The following is a 23,840-nucleotide window of genomic DNA, read 5'->3' on the forward strand; positions in this document are numbered from 1 at the left end:
GTCCCGTTCGCTGGGGGATAAAGGGCCCTACAAACTTGAGTCTCTTAGTCCAACTGAGCTGAGGAATACAATCCATGCTTTCCATGAACTTCCACTCAAGAATTGACCCCGGTTACCCCTTATTGCTTGCTGGTTGAATCATTCTCTTGTCTGTTGTCTTTAGCTATCTGGCATTCCAAGACCTTTTGAACTCAAAAACCATTTACTTCAGACAGGCCATGGACATGTGTGTCTCATAATGTCTCATAATCGGTTCCATTCTTAATTATTAGCACCTTGCAACATTTAAGTTGGACCATAGTTCTATACATTACCCCCATCAAGTCATGTATTGTGTTATCTTGTTTATATCTTAAATAAGTGGTTCTATCATCTGTGTTTGATACTTATCCAAGCCAAATAACACAAAAGGGATGAGGATGACTCTGAAGGTCAATTAAACGTGAAAATTAGTTGGCATTGAATAATAAGTTCAGAGGCGGGTACTTAGTACTTACAACTTGTAAGAAAATCAGAGTTTCACAAGGGAATAAAGTAGTTTTACATAATCAGGTCAATCCAAGTAATTTACACAAGGAAAAAAAAAAAAAAAAACAGAATAGTGATAGTCGAAAATAGCTTCTTCCACCTCCAAAATTCTATATTGTTTCATCTTCCGTGTGCATGAAGTAAACCCAGCTATCTTGAGATGTCATAATCTTGAGGGTAAGCAAGCTGCTGTTCCATCTGCCAGCTCAACTTGGAAGCAACACTCTCATGACAGGGAACATAATCCTGTGAATTAAAAAACAAAAATATTTAATTTTCTTCTTTCATATTACAGAAGTGCATAATTTTGCCAAAAAAAAAAAAGAACCTTGATTACACATACAATTAATTGACTTGAAAAGCTTGATGACATAAATGTGCTTATTGTTGAACATAAATGTGCTTATTTGTTTTTTGTAACAAGAAACAACAAATGCATATAGTTTTACTAAGGACCCGTTACCTCCAATTTCTTCACTAATTCTTTTGCTGTTGGTGCTGATACAATTATGTGGCGGGCATTTGGACTGATAAATCCCTCTTCCACAGCTTTGTCAATAAATGACAACAAGGAATTGAAGTATCCATCAACATTAACTAACCCCACCTACAATTTTGGAATGTCAAGCCTGATTAGGCTGCAAGTACAAGGTAACTCAATGGACATTAATTGATAAATAATACATATTCCCGGTAAAATGGAACTAGTCAATTACCGGCTTGTCATGAATGCGAAGTTGGGCCCAGGTTATGACTTCAAGAAGCTCCTCTAGAGTCCCATAACCGCCTGCATGTAACTTGCATGAGTTTCTTCAGAAATTGAATGCACAAGCATAGGATAGGCCATCCATGGTTGAGATGAACATGAGAAAAACGATGTCAAATTGAACAATTTTATTTATACTGGCTCACACCCTGGTTATAGGAAAGGGAAATAGAAATTTAATTGAAAATTAAGTTTCACTATTTTCTTTCACTTAAGACTGTGGTGTCTTTTAATCCCCACGTTTAGAATTAACTACTCTATGTTTGGTGAATGTAATATTTAGTACTATCAGATTCTTGTTCAAATACTATTTTGTCTTCACAGCCTCCCTCTCCTGGGGAATCCACTTTCATAAGAGGGATCTGAGCTAAAGTGAATGACAAATTAGTCTTGGCGTGCCTCCTCTCTCTCTATCACTAATTTTCAGCACTCAATTAATTTACTCAGGATGATGATAACTATCAGATAAAAAAGGTCTTTGAAAAGGGTCAAGATTATTCTGTGTCAGGTGCAGGTGCTACTTGGAAACGTTATCTTGTGAAAGTTCTTTTGCTTTACTTCCCATCCCTAACAAAGGAAGTAAGTTAGGTAGAATCACGTCACGGTTCAAACTAAAGTAGAGGAAAAAATGGCATTCAGCCTGCACCAGAACCACAGTTGCTCAGAGCCGCAGATTTTTAGTCCAAAATATTAAGGGTTCAGGTAAGGTCAATATCATTATCAGCTAGCTTTGAAGGGTTGCTCTCTAATCATCATAGCATTGGGACGTGTCAAAGAAAGCCATGAAAGTTGTTTTGGACTCAAGAGTTAGCCTCACGCAATTGGTTTTGCAGCAGTGTCAATTAAATTGAATAAAAGTGGCACAAAAAGATGATTTAGACTCTTCAAAAAAATACCCAATTGTGTATTCTCAATGCCTCAATGTTTACTAAGTGGACGACTAGTCAACATTATCCTTTACGTGTTGTGACTTCAAATAATCCACACAAGTATTTAATTTAACACCTTGTCAAGCAACATCCATAATTAGGCATGGTAAAAACATTTTAACAATGTTTAGCCAAAAAGGTTTGGCAAAGAAAACCACCATAACTTGTGTCGGCAAGAGATACTTGAGTGTAACAATTCCGGGATTCTTTTAAAAAGTTAGAAAACCTTTTTAGACAAAAATCATTCTGTTGTTAAATATCCTCGAAAAAATCAAACACTGAGATATGGTCATTGACACACGCTATAACTAGAAAGATTTAAGCACCTCATGATTCTACACAACTACTACTTTATGTTAAGTGTGCCTCTGTATCTAAGTATTTGCAAACTAACCTGGTAAGGCAATAAAGGCGTCTGAATGCTTCGCCATCTCTGCCTTCCTTTGGTGCATATCTGCTACAGCCTTTACTTCTCCCACTGTTTCACCAGTTAGCTGCAAAAGGACATCAAAGCAAAGGAATTCAAAGACAGAAAGAGCATTTAGCCTAGTTCTATATAGTAGACAGTAACTTGTAAATTATAACCTAAGAGATTAACTTTTAAAAAAAAAATATATATAAAGGTTTATTTGCAAAAGAAAAACAGAAGATGCAGATATTCTAGTGGTATATTCATGGACAAGGCTACCAAAAAGCATTGCCCAAAAGAAACAACTTTTAACAACAAAACTATAAAATACCAAGTTTTGAAACTGACAAGAAGTTTGTGAAACCGAGGGAAATGAAGGCAAAACTTAACTGAAAACGAATAAGATATAGAACAAGAAAGATATATAACCAGCTTGAATACATGAATAGAATATGAAAGAACGAAATTTGAGTTCGACCCTTGATGAAGAAAAACAAATAAAATAAGAAAAGATAAAAGGGCTCAAGCTTTTCTCCTGGCTGAAGCAGACATACCTCTCGAGGCATGAGCGTCTTGGGAATAACTCTGCAAGAGACAATAACATGACAAATATAGTGTCAATGGTGAAAAAGTCCAACAAAGGCACGGTGGTTACTCATTGACTCTGAGTTCTTGTTCTTTGGGGGAAAAAAGAGAAAGAGAAATGAAAAGAACAAAAAAAATAGAACGGTGAGGGAAAGAGAAAAAGAGTGTTACCCAATGACATGGCGACCGCCATCATGAACAGCTTGTGAAACTAAACCCATTAGACCAATGCTTCCCCCACCATACACCAGATCGATGTTCCTTGAGACCTTCATAGATCATTAACAATTATATAATCAAGCCTAGAAATACTAAATAACAAAAAGCAAACAATGGTGGCTATGATTGTGTGTGATGTCAAAAAATAAAAATAAAGCATGAATAATGAATGACCCATCTTGAAAACACTCCCATGAGAGTACATTTTTAACTGTTTGAAATGCAAATACTGAAGAGGTATAAGTAAAAACAAATTAAAAAAAAAAAAAGCGCTGAAAATGTTTCTTCAATGCTCACTCAGCAAAGGACTTCAAGCTCTGAGAACCCAAAGGTAACAGATGTGTAAACACAAGCCAAAAAAAAAAACTCTTGGGCATTTTTTACACAAACAGAATATTTTGCATTGCAAACATGGTGGACACAAACTCAACCAAGAGAGAAGTTATTGTTTCAAGGGAATCAACATGAATCTAGATTTGCAAAAAGTCAAAGACCATGAACATGTTAGGAACAAAATGACCTTACCCAAGCAGAATATTCAAGACATCATACCATAAAGTTTAACCATTTTCCATCTGATTTATCCATTCAACTCACGTACACATGGAAAACGTGGCAGTAAAAAAAAAAAAAAAACTCTTGGGCATTTTGAGGAAGACCACAAATACTGAATAACTAAAAAAACGGGTACTCTGAATTGAAGAAAACAGAGCCAAAGAAAAAGCATAATGTAGGAAAGGAAGGCATGAAGAGTGTACCAATTCGTTTCCAAGTTCAATGGCAGCATCTTGATAGCTACTCTTCTTGCCAGGGCTACTCCCACAGAACACACAAATCCTCTTAAACTTTGAATGCCTTACCTCAGTGCGTGTTTCCATTTGTTAGTTGTAAGGTAAATGGTTAGTTATATTCACTTTCACACAGTCAAACACACACACACACACACACACACAGACACTAGGCTTCTGTGATGCTTCTTATACAAAAGAATCTCCCTCCAAATCCTATTCGAAACAAAACAGATACAACAAGTGTATGTGTGAAAGCATAAACTACAATTACAACACAACACTCTGTAGTCAATGCTTGCTTCACTACTAATCTTCCGAGTCTCACGCCTTTATATAAACACCATTGCTCTTCGCACGTGACTGCCTTAGCACGCGTGGACTACTGTTGCGGTCCCAACAATAACCACTCTTCAAAACCAAAGATTTTTTTTTTAATACTAAAAATTAAAAAATTAAAAGAAATATGTAAAAAATGTACCACCAAATTAATATCTGTAGAAATAACTTTTTTTAGTGCAATATAGAAATAACTCTAGAGTTATAACAAATTATTTTGAATTTCATATATATAATTTTAAAATTTTGATTTTATAGAAAAATCTATATACGTTTGAATTATTTTATTTTAATTTAAAACAATAAAAAAATGCAAAGAGTTTTTTCTATCTAAATATTTTTATAAATATAAAATAAATTAAATTATAGTGTAAATATTCATATTTAAAATTTAATAATTATATATAAGAAAATTTGGTTTTTTATTTATTTACTTAGTGAATTTCTTATAAAAGTTTATATGTATAGTTTAATATTTACATGTAAGTTGCTTAAATAGATTAAGTAAATAAATAATATTAATTATTTAATTAATATAAAATCATTAATTATTGGGGTGGCTAACTCGGAGTTGTGATTTTTTTTTATCGTTGGTAATTATGTTTACGGAAGAATAAAAATTAGATTAATATGTACATGTATAAACAATAATTAGTGATTTATATAGGAAAATATTAAAAAAGAATAGAGATCGAGAATGTAATAAATGGAAAAGAAAAAAAACAGATGTAAGAAAAGCAGATAAAAAACATCATGTTTTTTCGTTTTACGGTATTTCCTTTTTTGTGAGGAAATAATAAATGGTGGAACAAAATATTTTTATTTAATATGAAAATTAGTTAGAAGATAAACATATGGAAGGGTTAAGAGTTATATAAGAATTTCGAAAAAAAAATAAATTTATATTAGAATTTTGTATGAATATAAAAAGTGCTTGAAACCTCTCTACATATATATCAAGAGAGAGGGTTCGCCACTTCTGCAGCGACAGCAGATGAAATTTTTTAAAGCAAATATATTTAGGCTAAGATCGGTAAGTGAATCCTTTTATTTAAGAAAATGAATTAGGATTTACATGCGTATCCTGACTTTATATATGTTGCTGCAAAAAATTTCATCTGCAGCAACGGAATAAGTATTAAAGCCTAATTTAAATTAATGTTATGGTTTTAATGTATGTCTGTTCAAGAACGGGATTGTGCTTTTCTCCATTTTATTCAACTTTTAATTAAAAGTGAATATTGTTCTACTGTTTATTTGTTCAAGGTGGTAGTGTACTTTTCTTCATTTTATATTTAGTGCATAGAATCAACATAAATTAAATTTTTAGGTGAAAATAAGTTAAAACAAAATATTTTATTTCAACTTACAAATAATGACTTCTTTCAACACTAAGATATTTATTATTCTTGTTTATATATAAACAAAACACTAAATGAATTGTAGCTGTATAAATATTTGGTCAAAGACAAAATATAAAAAAATGGTAAATATTATTATTGTTATTATTTTCTATAAAATTAGAGTCTAATCATTTTCTCAATTTTGCATAGGAAACTCATTTTTACACAATAAAAGAAAAAAAAAATCTTATACCAAATATGTTATTTGGTAGCAGGAAATTTTTATTATTTCATCCACACAAGTGAGATGGCGTAGTGGAAGCACGTAAAGGATATGTGTTCAGTTGTATGTCAGTGTCTATGAAAAGAGCCATACCCGTGTCTAACTAAGTTAAAAAAGAAATTGGGATGATTGTTTGAGGTTGAGTTCACTTATGACACGAGTTGATGTTGCCCTTGTCTCTTTTCAAATGAGAAATTTTTTATCGGTTCATGAGAATCATTGAATTCCACCACCTGAAATTTTGATCATGGGTGTGGGTGGTCTTGAGACCTGTGATGTGAAGCAGTTGAACAGAGGCTTATCCAAGAAAATAAGTGCATGTTTAATTGTGTTTTGTTTTGTTTTTTTAATTTTTTATATAAAATAATTAATAAAATAGATATTTTTTATGTTTGTTTGTTTTATAAGTTAAAAGTCAAAACATAAAATAAAAATAATTGAAATATTATTGTTCTTTAAATTTGATTCTAAAAATTAAAAAATAATTATAATTTTTAAAAATATTTTTACAAAACAGATCTTATCAAATATTTTTTTTTATATTTTTTCTAAAAATTAAAAATTGTTTTTAAAAATAAAATTCAAACAGTCCCTAAGTTGTTGAACCCTATTTGGCAAAAAACTTTAAAGTTAAAAGATATTTTTTAAGTTAAACTTAAAAAAAATTACAAAATAAAGGTCAAAGCTATTTAAAAAATTATTCTTAGGCTTTTCAAAGGAGGGATATGAAATAATTTATTATAGGATAAATAATAAATTTATAAATAAAAGTTTAGAATAAAAGTATAAACGAAGACTCCAAAAAAGTGACATACATCTTAAAAAAAAATTCTCCACGTTTTTTAACTTTTATCTTTTTCTTTGATTATTATAAAAAATTTATTTTATAATAATTTTTTTATAAAATTATGTTTAATTAAAATTTTATTTATAAAAAGAAAAGAAATTAAAAATATGATCTCCCAAACAAACATATAATAAGGCCAATTGTGTGCACAACACTGCCATTTTGCTTCTTTCACTTGTCTGTTTTCCATAGGCCCTTACTCCTTAGCAAAGTATTGAAGAAATCATTCAAGGCTTTATCTAGAAGATGACTGCATCAATTAAAGGGGATTAATGTTTTCATGGCCAATGTTTTCTCATGTTATATGAAATAATATTATTTTATATAAAAATATAATTAAGTGGGTTTCATAACTAAGAAAAAAGAAAAAGAAAAAGAAAATATTGGTTTGGATTTTGATGGATGTGTAACTAGGGGTGTAAATGGACTAGGCTGGCCCACCCTAGCCTACGGCCCGGCCTACATTGAGCCCAGCCCAGGCCCAGCCTTTCAGAAAAAGAGAGTAGGCTTAGGCTTATAAAAAAGCTTTTTTAATAAATAAGTCATTGGCCAATTTTGTCAAGCCCGACCTACAGCCTTGTAGGCTGGCCTATTTAATTTATTAAAATAAAATAATAAAATAATATTTATTTTATATGACAAAGACACAAAGTGCCAAATACCAATATCTCTTACTTTTTGTGCTATTTTATTTTATGAAAGGAAAACTTGTCTAATGTCTCCAAATTTTACATGCTGTTGCAGCTTAATACCATGGAGCAATGGGTACCTTGCTGGATTATGATGTTACTGATGAAGATCTTTCAATAATACTCTTTTTTCCCTTGTCTTGATGGTGGTTTAAATATTTTTAGATAAATGACATTCTCTTGTAGACTTTATTTCAGCATCCAGTAATTGTATTTTTCTTATTTTTTCCATTTCTTTGACTCTATTCTTCTATGATATACATTTTAGAGCTGAGGTATTATGTTGACTCTTTTTTGTTTGTCATTTTTTCATATGAGAAGTACTAGTGCATGCATGAATGGAACTTTCTTTGCTCTATACAATTTTTTTTTGCTTAGTATATATAGTGGGAGGCTTGCAAGGCCTGTAGGCCATGTCAGGCTTTCTTATTTTTGAAAATGGGTCGGGCTTGGCCTACAAATAAAGCCTTTAATAGGCCAGTAGGTCAAATAGGCCAAATTTTTTTTGACGTAGGCTTGGGCCAGGATGGTCAAAGTCCAGCCCAGCCCAGCCCATTTACACTCCTATGTGTAACATGAGATAAGCTTTCTCATGTAACATGAGAAAAACATTTCCATATATATATGAGGTTTGATTTTCTTACGTTGCATGAAAATTAAATTCTTATGTTGCGACTCAACCAGTGGTGGACCCCACATTTATTAAAAATAAAAACTTTGCACGCAAATCGAAGGTTTACAATATGATAATTGAATTCTCATGCAACATGAGAAAATGTTTTTCCTATATATATATATAGGTAAAATCATTTCTGCAGTCGCTTTACGTACAACAACGACATGTGTATGGTTAGAATCCCCACATTTAATGCTTTCATCTTTTGTATGGTTATGATTTCCCGCATTTAATGCTTTCAAGTATATATATTGCAAGTATTTGATTGTTGTACGTACAATAGCTGCAGAAATGTAATCCATGTATATATATGGGTTTTATAATTCTCATGTTGAATGAGAATTGAAATCTTATGTTGTAGAGATAAAAAACATGTGAGACCCATATGTTAGAAAAAATTATATGTAGGACCCATGCCAGCACGGAAATCGAAAGGTGTGTAGGAAAATTTCAATTCTCATGTTGAATGAGAACTATAAAACTCTATATATATATACATGAGGTTTATATTTTTTTTCTCATCTTTTTATATTATTCTATATAAATTTCATATACTATTATATTTATATATATATATATATTTATATTTATATATATATATATATATATATATATATATAAGAGATAAGTGAATCATCCATAAATAACTTTTCAAGTTTCAACTGACCAAAATAACGATGCTTAGCTACTGAGAACACCCACTCTTCCTAGACATCATAAAAGACTAACAAAAATAAAGATAAAACATAATTCTACCCTGGAAAAGAAAAGGCTCAGTGGGGAGCTCACTGTCTTTGCTTTACCCCTACAAGGCCAACAATTAAAGAATGACACATGGAGCTTACCCTTATGTCTCTAATTAGTTTCACCTCCTAAAATGGTAAGATACTCACCATACAAAATGGGAAAAGTTTAAAAAATTTCCCATGGTTTACGCTCCAAAATTATTTAATTCTCTATATTTTTTATTTTATCATTTACTTTATTTGTAATTTTTTTAATCCAAATTCACCCTTAACATCATTAAATATTAGGCTATTTTAATTATTTCATCACCCTTGTGAATAATAAAAAAACACAAAGGAGGTAAGTGATTAAAAAAGAAAAGTAGAAGGGGATAAGTGATAAAATATTAAACAATCAGGAATTTTAAACTTTTCCTTGGAATAATTAAAAATTAAAAGAAAAAACTTTATGCGAGCAACAATATGAAACTCAAATGCAAATAATGGGTGTTATGTTCAAGAGGTAGGATCCTTTAACACCAGTGTCAAATTTAAAATTTGACACCTCATCTGAGAGCCATTAGATCAGAAAAGATCAACGGCTCTGATTTGTAAGCATGTGACACCATTGATCTTTTCTGATCTAATGGCTCTCAGATGAGGTGTCAAATTTTAAATTTGACACCAGTGTCAAAAGATCCTACCTCTATGTTCAAATATTATCCACACGTGTCTTTTATATTTGTGATCGTTGTATTTAAATACATCATTATTATACATATAAATTGTGGGTTTATTGATGTTTCTTTTATTATGAGAGATAAATTTATTTTCTATAAGCATATAAAAATATACCGGTCTTATATAGGTCCATGTAAAGAGAAGAAAGAAAAAGAAAATATGGGTCATACACACTTTTATATATATGTAGGAGATAAATTTATTTTCTATAACATAAGAAACAATAAACCCATAAATTGTTGCTAAAGAAAATATTATTATTATCCTAATAGTTTAATTTATTATTTTATTTTATCTCTAGTTATTTCTTTTTTTAATAAATTAAAAACTAACATTTAAAATAACATAAAAGATTAAAATAATTAAAATAGAGCACCAATAAAAAATTTGTTTATATTTTTTACAAAAACTTTAAACTATCTATTTCTAATTTAAATAAATCGCTAGAGTGTCCAAAAACATAATTACAATAATTTCAATTCTAATTTTTTTTTCATAGAGACATTATATTTTTTTCTTGGACACCATATTATAGTGGATTTTGAACGGAACGCCCTTTATTTGCACTGATCATATTTCATTAGTTTATTCAGTTCCATATTATTTCTCACTTCTAGATTTTTCTTTTCGTTTTTTAATTGTTGGAAGGAAAAACTTCAAAACCCCGGTATGGTTTGATAGTTTACCACTTACCCCTTTATATTTTCTTAATCACTTACTTTCCCTGCATTTTTTTTAGAGTAAATATCATTTTTCGTTCTTGACAATTTTCACGAAGTCCCTTTTAGTCCCCAACAATAAAAAAGGCTCATTTTGGTCCTTAATTTTACAAAAAAAAAAGGCCACGTTTGTCCTTCCGTTAGTTGGCATCCAACGGCCCAACTAACAGAGCACACATGGAACGTTAGTTTGCTGAGTCACTGTTAAGTATGCCAGCGTGGAAGTAATACGACGTCGTTTTGAACATGCCTTATGTCTTCTTTGAGTTTTGGACAGCTGACCCTAGCATCGAAGGCCCTATTTGGTCCCTGACAAATTTATCGAGGCCCTATTTGATCCTTAACACTAAAAAAAGAAAGTCTGCAAAAATGCTTACCAAGGAGAACCTTTCACATATCTAACAGCCCAAACTCTCTCTAGTCCATAATTCAGTGTGTTTTCAAGCCTGCAAAGTGGAGTCAATTATTTGATCAAATTCACTCCATAAAGAACAATATGTTATCATATGAACTAGCACTTCTATGATTGATAGTACCTATAAACTCAATGTGAATGAATGTAAAACAAGAAACCAAAGCGGCAAAGCAACCATTGTTGTCAAATTTAAAACCTCATCATTGAAGGAACTCAAAAGACCGGAAAGTATTCCACACAAGAAATCAGCATGCAAGGTCTATAGTCATTAAACTTAGAGAGAGGTTTAAGGTACTTTGGATGACATGAACATCAAGATGAACATGAATGAGGTATGAGTAAATCATGACCAAAGATACGATAAATGTTGGAGTAGTATACTGAACAAGTGAGTAAAGAAGTCATATAACCAGCAATGATACCTAACCGTAATCATGCTGTTGAGCGAAGCTAAAAGGGGTTTATTTATTTACATGAAAATTTTATGAAAGTTAAATAAATCCTAGCATCCACTGAAAGGAGTAGCTATAAGTTGTTGCATTCCATATTCAAACTGTCCCATCCTAACAACCAGTCAATATTATGGGAAGTTCAGGATGAAAACATACTGCAGATACATTATGTTGCATGTCCTTCAAGCGTCTAAACACAACTTTTGGTTTGGTAGTCCCACACCTGTTCAACAGACGGTTAGCAATGCCCAACTAAAAGTTGCAAGTACAAATCATATATCAAATAATAGGCTCTACTTTAGCTGTATGATCATCAGATCCAGTAATTGGATAACGCTTATCCCCACCAGTAAAGTAATCAACACAACTTACCCCTTTCCGGTGGGCGTCCAATGTAAAATTTGGGTCAGGAAAACTTAGCCAAACATGTTTACAAAATATCATCATACATGAAACCATATAACTAGTTCAAGGCAATTAAAATAAAATGATCAACATGTCACATATGAAGAAACTCAACAAGATAGAGAGAAGATGATTGCAAAGAATTAGGAGGATAAGAGATCCTCCATAAAAATGAAAAAACAACAAAAATAGAGAAAAGAAAACATCAACGAAACAATGCTAGGCATTGGTATTCTTGACCTAACACACTCATCAAGGCCCCTACACCCCTTATTCATGTAAATGAATTATAAAATCATGTGTGCCTTCAAAATTACAGCTGAACAATATCTTATACCTTTCAAATAGAAATCAATAAAGAAAGTCTGCAAAAATGCTTACCAAGGAGAACCTTTCACATATCTAACAGCCCAAACTCTCTCTAGTCCATAATTCGGTGTGTTTTCAAGCCTGCAAAGTGGAGTCAATTATTTTTGCCCCTACACCACTTCTTCTTGAACTAGAAAGAGTTTGGGTTGTTAGATATGTGAAAGGTTTTCCTTAGTAAGCATTTTGCAGACTTTCTTTATTGATTTCTATTTGAAAGGTATAAGATATTGCTCAGCCAAACAACATAACAAAATGGATATAAGCATTTAATTTTACTGTAATACATATCAAAAAAGAGGGAAAACTTACAATTTTCCCATCCCTCCTTGCTTCTTGCAACTTTTGGTCTCAAGATTCTTTGGTGGTAATAAGTTTCACATTCCCACCAGCAAACTCCACATTATCATCAAAATCATTATCCTTAGCTTGAGGCTACGAGCATTAGGAACATGAATCTTCTCTGTTAATTGACTTATCAATGAATGAAGTTGACTGATAGATTACAAAGTTCTAGAAGCATTGAGGTTCCACTAAGTTGGTATCATACATTTAAAATAGGGCCATTGGATTACTGCAATGGTGGTTTGAAAGGTTTGTGGTTGGTGGTTTGTTGCAATATGCCTTGCAACTTCTTTGTTCATGTCCATTTTTTTAGTGTTAAGGACCAAATAGGGTCTCGATAAATTTGTCATGGACCAAATAGGGCCTTTGATACTAGAGTCAGTTGTCCAAAACTCCAAGAAGACATAAGGCATGTTCAAAACGGCGTCGTATTACTTCCACACTGAAATACTTAACGGTGACTCAGCAAACTAACGTTCCACGTGTGCTCCGTTAGTTGGGCCGTTGGATGCCAACTAACGGAATGACAAACGTGGCTTATTTTTGTAAAATTAAGGATCAAAATGAATCTTTTTTATTGTTGAGAACCAAAAGAGATTTCGTGAAAATTGTCAGGGACGAAAAATGGTATTTACTTTTTATTTTTTAATTGTTCATTGGAGCAAACTGGACACGATAGCCCAATATTTAACAACGTTATAGGTAGATTTCGAGGGAAAAAATCAAATGGAAATAAATGACAGAAAAAAATTACAAAGGATTAAATAATTTTAGAACAAATTATAAGGGATTTTTTAAATTTTCCCTAAAATAATAATCAGAACAAAAAAAACAAAACAAAACAAAACTGATATTGTTATTAAAAGAAAATGTGAGGACGCTACAATTAATTAATTATCCTGAATGGGCACTCCTGACAGATTTTCTTATTTCGTTTGTGTTGAAAATCTTGTTTATACTGAGCAAGTTATGGGTAATAGCAGAAGTTAATTCAGATGGTGCTCCTGTGATATTTGATATATATTGAGCATCGTGCATTGACGATTGAAAAGAAAACATAAGTGGGTAGTGTCCTATATCACCTTGTGCCCTCATCCACCCTCCCTTACTCGACACTCTTGTTGTTCACATAGGAAACATTTGATTTTTATTACACACGCCCCTTTCCATTCCCCATATCCTTTCTCCCTCAATTCTTCAAGCATCTTGTCCCCAGCCCCATTCTTTGTCTCTCTCACTGATTGCATGTCTCTTCTTTAACTCAAGTCTTAATTCTCCAAACTCCAAAGACCCAAGACTTTTGAATCATTCTTTTAGAGTTTCAATTTTCTCATGCAGTAAGAGAAAATTTTTTCATACTATAGACATATTTTGTGTAGGATATATATTTTTAAAAAAATAAAAGAAAATACTGCATGAAAATCGAAGAGTTATTGGTAGGAGAAAATAATTCTCATACAACATGATAAAATATTTTTCTTTCTTTTAAACGATTTACCAGTTTTTGAACAATTTTGAATATATGACGTGTCATGTGTTAGGCTTAATCTACACAACTACACAAAGCTGATGGGGTTTTGCTATGCTTTGATTAAATGCAAAAAAATTGTCTATATCTGTTTTGCCAGGATTACTGGAACTGAATCCATGCCTTTAAGCTAATGGTTATTATATTAGTTTGAGTTGCAATCCCAAAATAGCCTTTCTGGCTGTTCTTGTTTAGCTTTATTAACACCTTTGTTTGTCTACTTGTTGTCCTCCCCTATGTTTAGATATTATAAACTTATAATCACTGTTTCTAAATGGGGGATTGAGCTTGTGTATAAAAATTCAAGTGAACCTCTTGCATGCTTGCACGCGCATTTAAAGCATATTTTTGTGTGTTAGTGTACTGGTTGTCCTGCTATCTTAATATAGTAATATGATTAACCTCAAGACAATAAAAAAAGAAAACTAATTAAGCCTGTAACTGTCAAATTGGGCTTAATTTGATTATGGTAATATAGACAAAGGACGGGAATTCAATGCATATACTTGGAATTTCCTGAAATTCTAAGTCTTCGCGAATTTTGAGTTTTTCGGTCGTGCAAGCCCCTTTTGGTGTGGGGAGGACTAAAGCAATTTAACAATAAGGTAGTGTTTGGTTCAAGGTTTATGTTTTCGAAATTGTATTTTTTAATTTGTAATAAACCACTAGTACATTGTTTTCGTTGCCTCTCTGTAAATATTATGTTTACACCTCTTGTGCACATTCATTTGAATTGAATACACAAAAATCATATTTATTCATTGAAGGACGCACCTATATGAGAGCTCATTCGACTTTAAGAGTGGATAATATATTAGGTCTAGGCTATATGTACTAATTTTTTTTACAATATTTAATTATTTTTATTAATAAAATAGAGGTATTAAGAATCAAATTCGTGATAGTGTGGTCATATAGGATTTAATATTATGTAAAGCAATATATTTAACCCAAAAAGATTAAACTCATAAATGATGGATTTTTAATCATTTTATAATATTTTTTTTAACAACCTCATGTTACTGTCTAACCTTAACCTCAATATTGGCCCGCCATCCATGTTTTCAAAAAAAGTGATTTTTATGTCTTACTTATTTTTAGAATACTTTTTACAAGAGTGAAAACTATTTAGATTTTTAAAAAATATTTGACTTTGACTTCTTCTTTTTTAGAAACTAAAATTTTTAGCTTAAAAAAAATATGTTTTTTACTTTTTTTGTGACTTCTATTGTTTTTTTTTTTAATGTAAGCATCTAAACATACTTTTTTTGATAAGTGCTTTTTTTCCTCAAAAAAAATTGCTTTTGAAAAAAAAAAAAAAAAACTCATCTAAACTAATGCTTTGTATACTTGAACACGGTTCAACTTCTCATCAAATTTAATGGGAATGATTACTGATGAGATACATTCTTCTCTTTTTTTTAAGTAAACTAACAGTCAGTTAGAATAGGGACACGCCATGTGTATTAGTTAGTTAGAATAGGGACACGTAGGGCTCATTCTCTTTCTTTCTGCAACTGACTATAAGTAGTTAACACCACATGTAACTTAAGTGGGTTTTTTGTGTTTTACTCTTAGTTTTTGGTTAATCAATGCATTTGGTATTTTTACTCTGTGTTCGTAAGATGGTATCAGAGCTCTGTTCAGAGCTCTGATTCTTGCCTTTCGATTTCTTCTTTTCTCGGTTCAATCTTCTTCTTTCGTTCAGTTTCTTTCTTGAATTCATTCACACAACAATCAACAAATGGCGAATCAGAGCTCTAGAATAGTTCATGAGAACACAGATCACGATCATACATCAGATCTGGCTGGTAATCGAGGTAATTCTAAAGGTTCCAGCACTCGTTTAGATTCTTCAGATCCAGGAAGTGCATATTATTTGCATGCAAATGAAAATCCATCTTTAGTTTTGGTTTCTTCCCTCATGAATGGGAAAAATTATCACGGTTGGGCAAGAGCCATGAAAATGGCATTGATTTCTAAAAACAAGTTTTCGTTCGTGAATAGAGTTATAACTACTCCTGAAATGTCAGATCCACTTTACGGTGCTTGGGAGAGATGCAACACCATGGTACTTTCATGGCTGCATCGCTCAATCACAGAATCCATATCACAATCTATCCTGTGGATGGAGCTAGCTTCGGATGTTTGGGATGATCTGAAGGAGAGGTTCTCTCAAGGTGATATATTCAAAATTTCAGATCTGCAAGATGACATATACCGGTTGCATCAAGGTGACAACACGGTCTCAGATTATTACACACAATTGAAGGTATTTTGGGATGAGTTGGAGGCACTACAACCAACTCCATGCTGTAAATGTGCACGCCCCAGCTGTAATGTTTCTTTGGAGGTGAAAAGAATTCGAGAAAGGGATTATTCAATCAGATTCCTTAAAGGATTAAGTGAAAAATTTTCACATGTGAGGTCACAAATCATGTTGATTGAGCCATTGCCTTCTGTCAATCGTGTCTTTTCTCTCGTTATGCAACAAGAGAGACAGCTTAATCTGGAGGGACATATTCTAGTTCATGACAGTTCCAAGCCCTTAGTTCATGACAATCCCAAGGTTTTTTACAACACAGCAGATCAAGGCAGGGGACGTTCTCAAGATCAAGGCAGAGGTCGTTATCAAGGTAGAGGAAGATTTACAGGAATAGGAAGGACCAATTCTTACAGAATGTGCACATACTGTGGCAGAACTGGTCATACTATTGATACATGCTTTGAAAAGCATGGGTATCCACCTGGATACAAGCAAAGAAGCTATCCACATAGGACCAACATGGCAGTAGGAGGAGACCAGGATTGTTTTTCAGAATCTGTGGAACATGGCAATGCTATGGGAAAGCCAGATGTAAAGGATTCTTTTACAAAGAATCAGTTCAAACAATAATGGAAATGATACAGCAAACAATGCATCAGAATTCTTCAACACAGCAAGGATCCTCACATGCAAGCAACTTGGTCCAATCAAAGGCACACCATGTTACAGAAAACAATGATTCCTCCTCAGGTAAATACAAATCTCGGTGGATTTTAGATACTGGAGCTACTGACCATATCACACACTCTTTTAAGTCTTTGTCATCTATTCGAAAGATTGAGCCTATAGCCATTTCTTTGCCTAATGGAAGTGAAGTATATGCATCTGTCTCTGGAACAGTTATGATTACTGATTCCCTTCAACTAACCAATATGCTATATGTCAAGGAATTTAAGGTGAACTTAATCTCAGTAAGTAGATTAATCCATGATTCTAATTGCCAAGTGACTTTTCAGCAAAGGAAGTGTATTATACAGCGAATTCCAACCATGGTGGTGATTGGTTCTGCTGAGTTTGAAGCAGGATTGTATATACTTGATCAAGAGTACAACAAAGAAGAGCATTTCAATAATAATGCAGATGACCATATGTGGAAGACAGCATACAACACTAAATCTACAGCTTCAGTGGATGATATTTGGCACATGAGGCTAGGACATTGCTCGAAAGCTATACTGAAGGCAATGACAGTTAGCTTTCCTTTTATTTCCTGTAATAAAGTAGATGATCCTTGTGAAGTTTGTCATCTAGCAAAACAAAGACAACTTCCTTTTCATCACAGCAATACAATTTCAAATGCATCCTTTGATTTGGTACACATGGACATATGGGGCCCTTATTCAATACCTTCTATACATGGTCATAGATACCTTTTAACTATTGTGGATGATCACACACGATTCACATGGGGAGTTTTGATGAAATCCAAAGGTGAAACAAGGGAAAATATTCGGGCTTTTGTCATTCTTGTAGAAAATCAATTTGGAGCAAAGATAAAAGCCATTCGTAGTGATAATGGGCAGGAATTTCTCATGAATGAATTTTTTAGACAAAGAGGGATAACTCACCAAACCACTTGTGTTGAGACACCACAACAAAATGGGATAGTCGAACGAAAGCACCAACACATATTGAACATAGCAAGGGCTCTCCTTTTTCAAAGTAACATTCCCAAATCTTTATGGTCTTACTGTATTTCCCATGCAATTCACTTAATCAACAGAATTAGCTCACCTCTGCTGCAGTTCAAGACACCTTACCAGCTACTATACCACAAACCTCCTATCCTTATTCATTTGAAAACTTTCGGATGTCTAGCATATGCCACTACACTTACTGCTGGAAGACTAAAATTTGATCCAAGAGCTAGAAAATGCATCTACCTTGGTCATAAAGATGGAGTTAAAGGTTATATTCTCTATGATCTTCTCTCCAAACAAATTCTACTTTCCCGAAATGTAGCCTTTTATGAAACATATTTTCCCTTCTTCAATGATCCTTCCAAGACACACAATCCTCATAACTCCTTTCCTTTTGTTACTGAATCCCTCACCCAGTATGATCACCCCATGAGCTCACAGTCCATCAAAAATTCCAATGCCACTGCCACTCCACCTATAACCATTGCCACTCCACCTATTGATTCCAATACCACTGCCACTCATCCAATTGAGCCTCACCCTTCTCTTACAGCAACTGACCACGATACGACCATTCACACTGTTGACCCCAATACCTATCCTATCCCAGACACTCTCCACACACATAGACATTCCTCTCGAATACCAACCAGACCAAAATACCTCAATGATTTCCACTGTAACCTCACTGCAAACAAATCCCTTTACCCAATATCAGCTGTTGTGTCATATAACAAATGTTCATCTGCACATTCTGTCTTCTGCCATAATATCAGTAACTTTGTTGAACCACGTACCTATAAGCAAGCTATACAGTCACCTGAATGGACTGCAGCTATGCACGAAGAGATCGATGCTTTGATTCGAAATCACACATGGTCTTTTGTTAATCTCCCATCCGGGAAACGACCTATTGGCTCCAAGTGGGTTTTTAAGATAAAACACAATCCTGATGGGACTATTGCTAGACATAAGGCAAGGTTAGTAGCCAAAGGGTATAATCAAATGGAGGGAGTTGACTATTTTGAAACTTTTGCCCCTATAGCAGCTTCCAATAATTGGCTTCTTGAGCAACTAGACATCAACAACGCTTTCCTCCATGGAGAATTGTCTGAAGATGTCTTTATGACAGTACCAGAAGGTATCCAGCCCCCTTGTCCCGGCCAAGTATGTAAGCTTCGCAAGTCCCTCTATGGACTCAAGCAAGCTGGTAGGCTTTGGAATGAAAAGCTTACCACTGAGTTGATTAAATTTGGGTACTCCCAATCTTCGGGTGATCATTCCCTTTTTACCAAAACAGCAAATGGTTCTTTCACTGCTTTACTCATCTATGTTGATGACATGATCCTTACAGGTAATGATGCCACTGAAATTAAATCAGTCAAGGCTCACTTGGACAATTTATTTCGTATCAAGGATCTTGGACCTTTGAAGTTCTTTCTTGGATTAGAGGTAGCACGCTCCTCTGCTGGCATTTTTTTAAGCCAGCGAAAATATGTTCTTGAGATGCTTGCAGAAACAGGTTTACTTGGAGCAAAGGCTGTCTCTACTCCCATTGATCCTGCTACTCGTTTATGTCAGAACCAAGGACCACTATGTTCTGATCCTTCCATGTATCGAAGACTCGTGGGTCGTCTTCTTTATCTTACCAACACCAGACCTGACATTTCTTTCAGTGCACAGCAGCTAAGTCAGTTTGTAGCTTCACCTACTCAGGATCACCTTGATGCAGCTTACAGGGTTCTGAAGTATCTTAAAGGATCTCCTGCTAAGGGTCTCTTCTTCTCTTCAAAGAGTAATCTCAACTTGTCAGCATTTGCTGATGCAGATTGGGCAACATGCCCTGACACCCGTCGATCTACTACTGGCTTTTGTGTTTTTCTTGGATCCTCTTTGATCTCTTGGAGATCAAAGAAGCAGACCACTGTTAGCAAATCTTCAGCCGAGGCAGAGTACAGGGCGTTGGCTGCTTTATCTTGTGAGATTCAATGGCTCACTTTTCTGTTACATGATCTTCAAGTGGCACTCCCAGGTCCAGCCATGGTTTATTGTGACAACCAGGCAGCAGTACATTTAGCTCACAACCCATCCTTCCATGAACGTAGCAAGCATATTGAGCTTGACTGTCACATTACCCGCGAAAAGATCATGAAGGGTTTGATACATTTGCTTCCTATTCCTTCTGCTCAGCAGCTAGCAGATATGTTCACTAAAGGACTTCATCCTGGTCCTCTTCAGAATTTTGTCTTCAAGTTGGGTTTATTAGATATACACTCCCAACTTGCGGGGAGGTGATGAGATACATTCTTCTCTTTTTTTTAAGTAAACTAACAGTCAGTTAGAATAGGGACACGTCATGTGTATTAGTTAGTTAGAATAGGGACACGTAGGGCTCATTCTCTTTCTTTCTGCAACTGACTATAAGTAGTTAACACCACATGTAACTTAAGTGGGTTTTTGTGTTTTACTCTTAGTTTTTGGTTAATCAATGCATTTGGTATTTTTACTCTGTGTTCGTAAGAATTACCTTGTCTTGTCTTTTCTGTATCCTTGTAGATGAGTTTTTTTAGTGCTACAAGAATATCGAATTGGATATTCTCATTTTCTTAAAAGGAAATTTTTTTATCTCATTTAAACCAACACTTTATCTTTATTTTCCTGTAAATTCTCATCTTTTTTCCATTTTTTGGAAGGATGTACTTACTAGTACATTACTACAGGAGCACCCAAAATTTGTCCCTTATATGTCACCAACGCCATACTTGCTCACCAACCACCGTTAGCCAAGGTGAGGGGATTTTTTTATTATGATCGCTGCACAATTTTTTGAATGCTTTTTTTTTAATAAATTTTTTTTTCTTACATTTATATTCCTATCTTCTTTTTAAATTATCTCTGACTCATTTTTATTTTTTTTGATTAAGGCTCACTAAGTTTCGGTCCATCATAAATGACCTCAAGGTGACGCCACTACCAGGTACAATTCCTGTGTACTCACTCCTCTTAGGTGCGCCGGGATCAGTTTGTCTAAAAGGATGTCATAATTTTGCATTTCAATGTAAACTAGAGAAAAAATTTTTCCTATAGAATTATAATTTAATCTTGATATATCATGAGTGCAAAACTCGTACACTATCGGTGAACAAGGAAAAAGTTAGAGAATAACAATCGGCTCAGTTGACAAATTAAGTTACATGAATCCTTTTTTAGTTATTTTTTGAATTATTATCTATTTACATAGTTACATCATTGAAAGGACTTAATTATGATAATAACTTTTTTAGGGGAAACTTTTAAATAGACATTATATTTAATAAATACTTCATTCAATATTAAATATGTTTTTATATTAGAGTTCTTTTTCTCTCATGTTGATACAAAAAATAAGTTTTTCTGCGCTCCTTATAATTATATATTTCGAAAAGAACATTGATATAATATTAAAGTTATTTTTTTCTCTCTATGTTAACCGGCAATATCTAATAAAAGAGAAAAAAATAGCTTTGATATTATAATTATATACTTCGAAGAATACATAATTATGGGCTCGTTTGTATTGACTTTTGAAGAAAGTCTTTTTTATTACTTTCTTATTTTAAAAGTATTTTCTATAAAAGTTACAGCTATTTAGATTTTTAAAAAAATATTTGACTTCTGCTTTTTGTAAAAGCTAAAATTTTTAACTTTCGAAAAAAGTAAGTTTTTGACTTTTTTTTATGACTTTTGCTTTTTTTAAAAGCAGGTATCCAAACAGACTTTTTTCGATAAATGTTTTTTTTTTCTTAAAAAAAGTAGCTTTTGAAGAAAAAAATCTCATCCAAAGAGGCTCTATAAGAGAAAGGCAGAAGAACATTTTTTATTGAACAACATGAGAGTCTATTATCCCTTTATATTATGGGAAAAATGTTCCAACAATTGCTGCAAAAATTTAATCTGCCACACATTATATATTCCGGGAAATACATATAACTTTGAAATGAATTTTGTTTTTGTTTAGATTTCAAAGTTAGATTATGTACTTTTTAAAATACATAGTGGCAAATAACTTTTCTGTAGTAATTAAAGAAAAGTTAAACCCTTATATTATATGAGTCGTGTGAAAAATATGGAGTTCATTTTTCTATTTGAGAGATCAAAATCTTTTAGTAAAGTAACTACATATGATTGATGATATTATGAAAAGTTTTATACTTTCAGCTTATTAAAATAAAAATTGTTTTAAATTTGTAGCACTACATGGTTTATTCATTGGTGGCACCACATGATTTACTCATAATTAGTGGATCAAAATTTCATTAATAATTCAAAGTGATAAGAAATATAATCATTTAATTAGCGGTATCGAATTTGAGTCTGAATAGTTTTTAACTTTCGTACATTATGTTAAAATTTAATTTAATTTATAAAAAATAGAGGGAAGAGATGTATATGGTTGTAATTTCATTTACTGGAGAACTCAACGAACCAAAGTGGGAAGAGTGGATCGAAAGTTCCAAAATTACAGCTTATTTCGGAAACCAATTCTGCAGAAATTTCAATCTGAGTGGACTCACTCACTGTAGGCCAAGACATGACAATAGCAGCAATATAACGCTGTAAAATGTCTTGCTAAATGGTGTCACGAAATCGTGCCCAATATAAATAGTCAGAAAAGAACTAGTAGTGCAACAGGGAACAAGTTCATGAATCTGTGAAGCTTACACAGTGTGTATGTATGTGATTGCGAACATGTGTTATGAACCACCATCAAGTCCTACCAACGCCCGACCTATTTCTTTACTGCATTCGTTTTCCAATGCATGATTTTGCTTATCTTTTTTGTCATCAAGTCCCCATAACTCTCTGGCTTTTCTCTGTTGTGGACAGAGTATGGTGAAAAACTGAAAATAAATTATACAAGGGGCACCGTCATTGCCTTGTTTCCAAAGTTTTTTTTTTTTTTTTTTTTTAAATTATCTCGGGTCCCATGGTTTCCTATTGATTAATCTGAAGTTTGGAGCGGATTCAAAATTAAAGCTTTAAACTCTCAAAAAATGATACTGGAAGGATCGAACATGTGCTCTCACATTCACTTATGCGCCAATTGAGCTACATCATTTGATCATTATTGCCACGGTTGTTTGCTGAATTATTGTACAAATTAAATTCGATCTTCAAGTTTAAAATAAATAAAAAAGTTGTCGAAGTTACAGAACTGGACTTTAACAACAATAATGATAGCACAAATATACGTACAAAATATTGAAATTTGTGGTTTGATATGGTTACCTATATAGCATGTGACGATAAAAATTAACGAGGAAAATAAGGGTGTATTATGATTTTATAAAATATAAGGGTGTAATTTTTCTGCAAGTTAATGCAGAAAAGTTTATTTACCACTCTCACAAATAAAGGGGTGAATTTCACATAAAAAAATGAGTGAGTCTCCCATAATAGAGTTGGTATCAAAGATTTTTACTATGTACTTCGAGGAGTACATAATATGTGGCATATAAAAATTTCTACAACAATTGCGGAAATAATTTTTCCAAAATATAAACACTTGTCTAAGGGATCATAAAATGTGATCTACTCTTAAAATTTTCTTATTAGCTAATACAATCATGTATTTTACTCTTTAGAATGTATTTTTCACTTTAAAAGAATTAAATTTCAACGTTTGAATAAAGTTTAATGTTACTTGATCAACGGAGCCAGTCGTCCAGTGTAGAATAAGGTATTTGCATTATCATGCGCTACTTTGGTGGTTCCTTTATTCTTTCGTGTTCCTAAAA

The 23,840-nt window shown here is 33.0% G+C and overlaps 1 protein-coding gene across 1 annotated transcript; it reads right to left on the reverse strand.

The window, feature by feature from the left end:
• Positions 1–589: 589 nt before the first annotated feature.
• Positions 590–4,344, reverse strand: LOC133291497 (cytokinin riboside 5'-monophosphate phosphoribohydrolase LOG3-like). Its single transcript, XM_061489768.1, has 7 exons — positions 4,195–4,344; positions 3,389–3,486; positions 3,187–3,217; positions 2,618–2,717; positions 1,245–1,315; positions 992–1,135; positions 590–774 (listed from the first exon to the last, which is right to left on the reverse strand). The coding sequence occupies exons 1-7, from the start codon at positions 4,312–4,314 to the stop codon at positions 679–681; spliced, it is 660 nt and encodes a 219-aa protein (XP_061345752.1). The 5' UTR covers positions 4,315–4,344; the 3' UTR covers positions 590–678.
• Positions 4,345–23,840: the final 19,496 nt, after the last annotated feature.

Source organism: Gastrolobium bilobum, unplaced genomic scaffold (genome assembly GCF_033153095.1).
Source record: "Gastrolobium bilobum isolate Gb01-03AN ecotype WA unplaced genomic scaffold, APGP_CSIRO_Gbil_v1 utg3161, whole genome shotgun sequence".
Taxonomy (NCBI): domain Eukaryota; kingdom Viridiplantae; phylum Streptophyta; class Magnoliopsida; order Fabales; family Fabaceae; genus Gastrolobium; species Gastrolobium bilobum.

Coding starts and splice junctions, on each gene's coding strand:
- LOC133291497 (XM_061489768.1), bottom strand. CDS start 4,314: ATGGAAACACGCACTGAGGTAAGGCATTCAAAGTTTAAGAGGATTTGT. Junction 3,218..3,388: donor GGCGGTCGCCATGTCATTGG/GTAACACTCTTT, acceptor TGTCTCTTGCAG/AGTTATTCCCAAGACGCTCA. Junction 2,718..3,186: donor AGACGCTCATGCCTCGAGAG/GTATGTCTGCTT, acceptor GTCCTTTTGCAG/CTAACTGGTGAAACAGTGGG.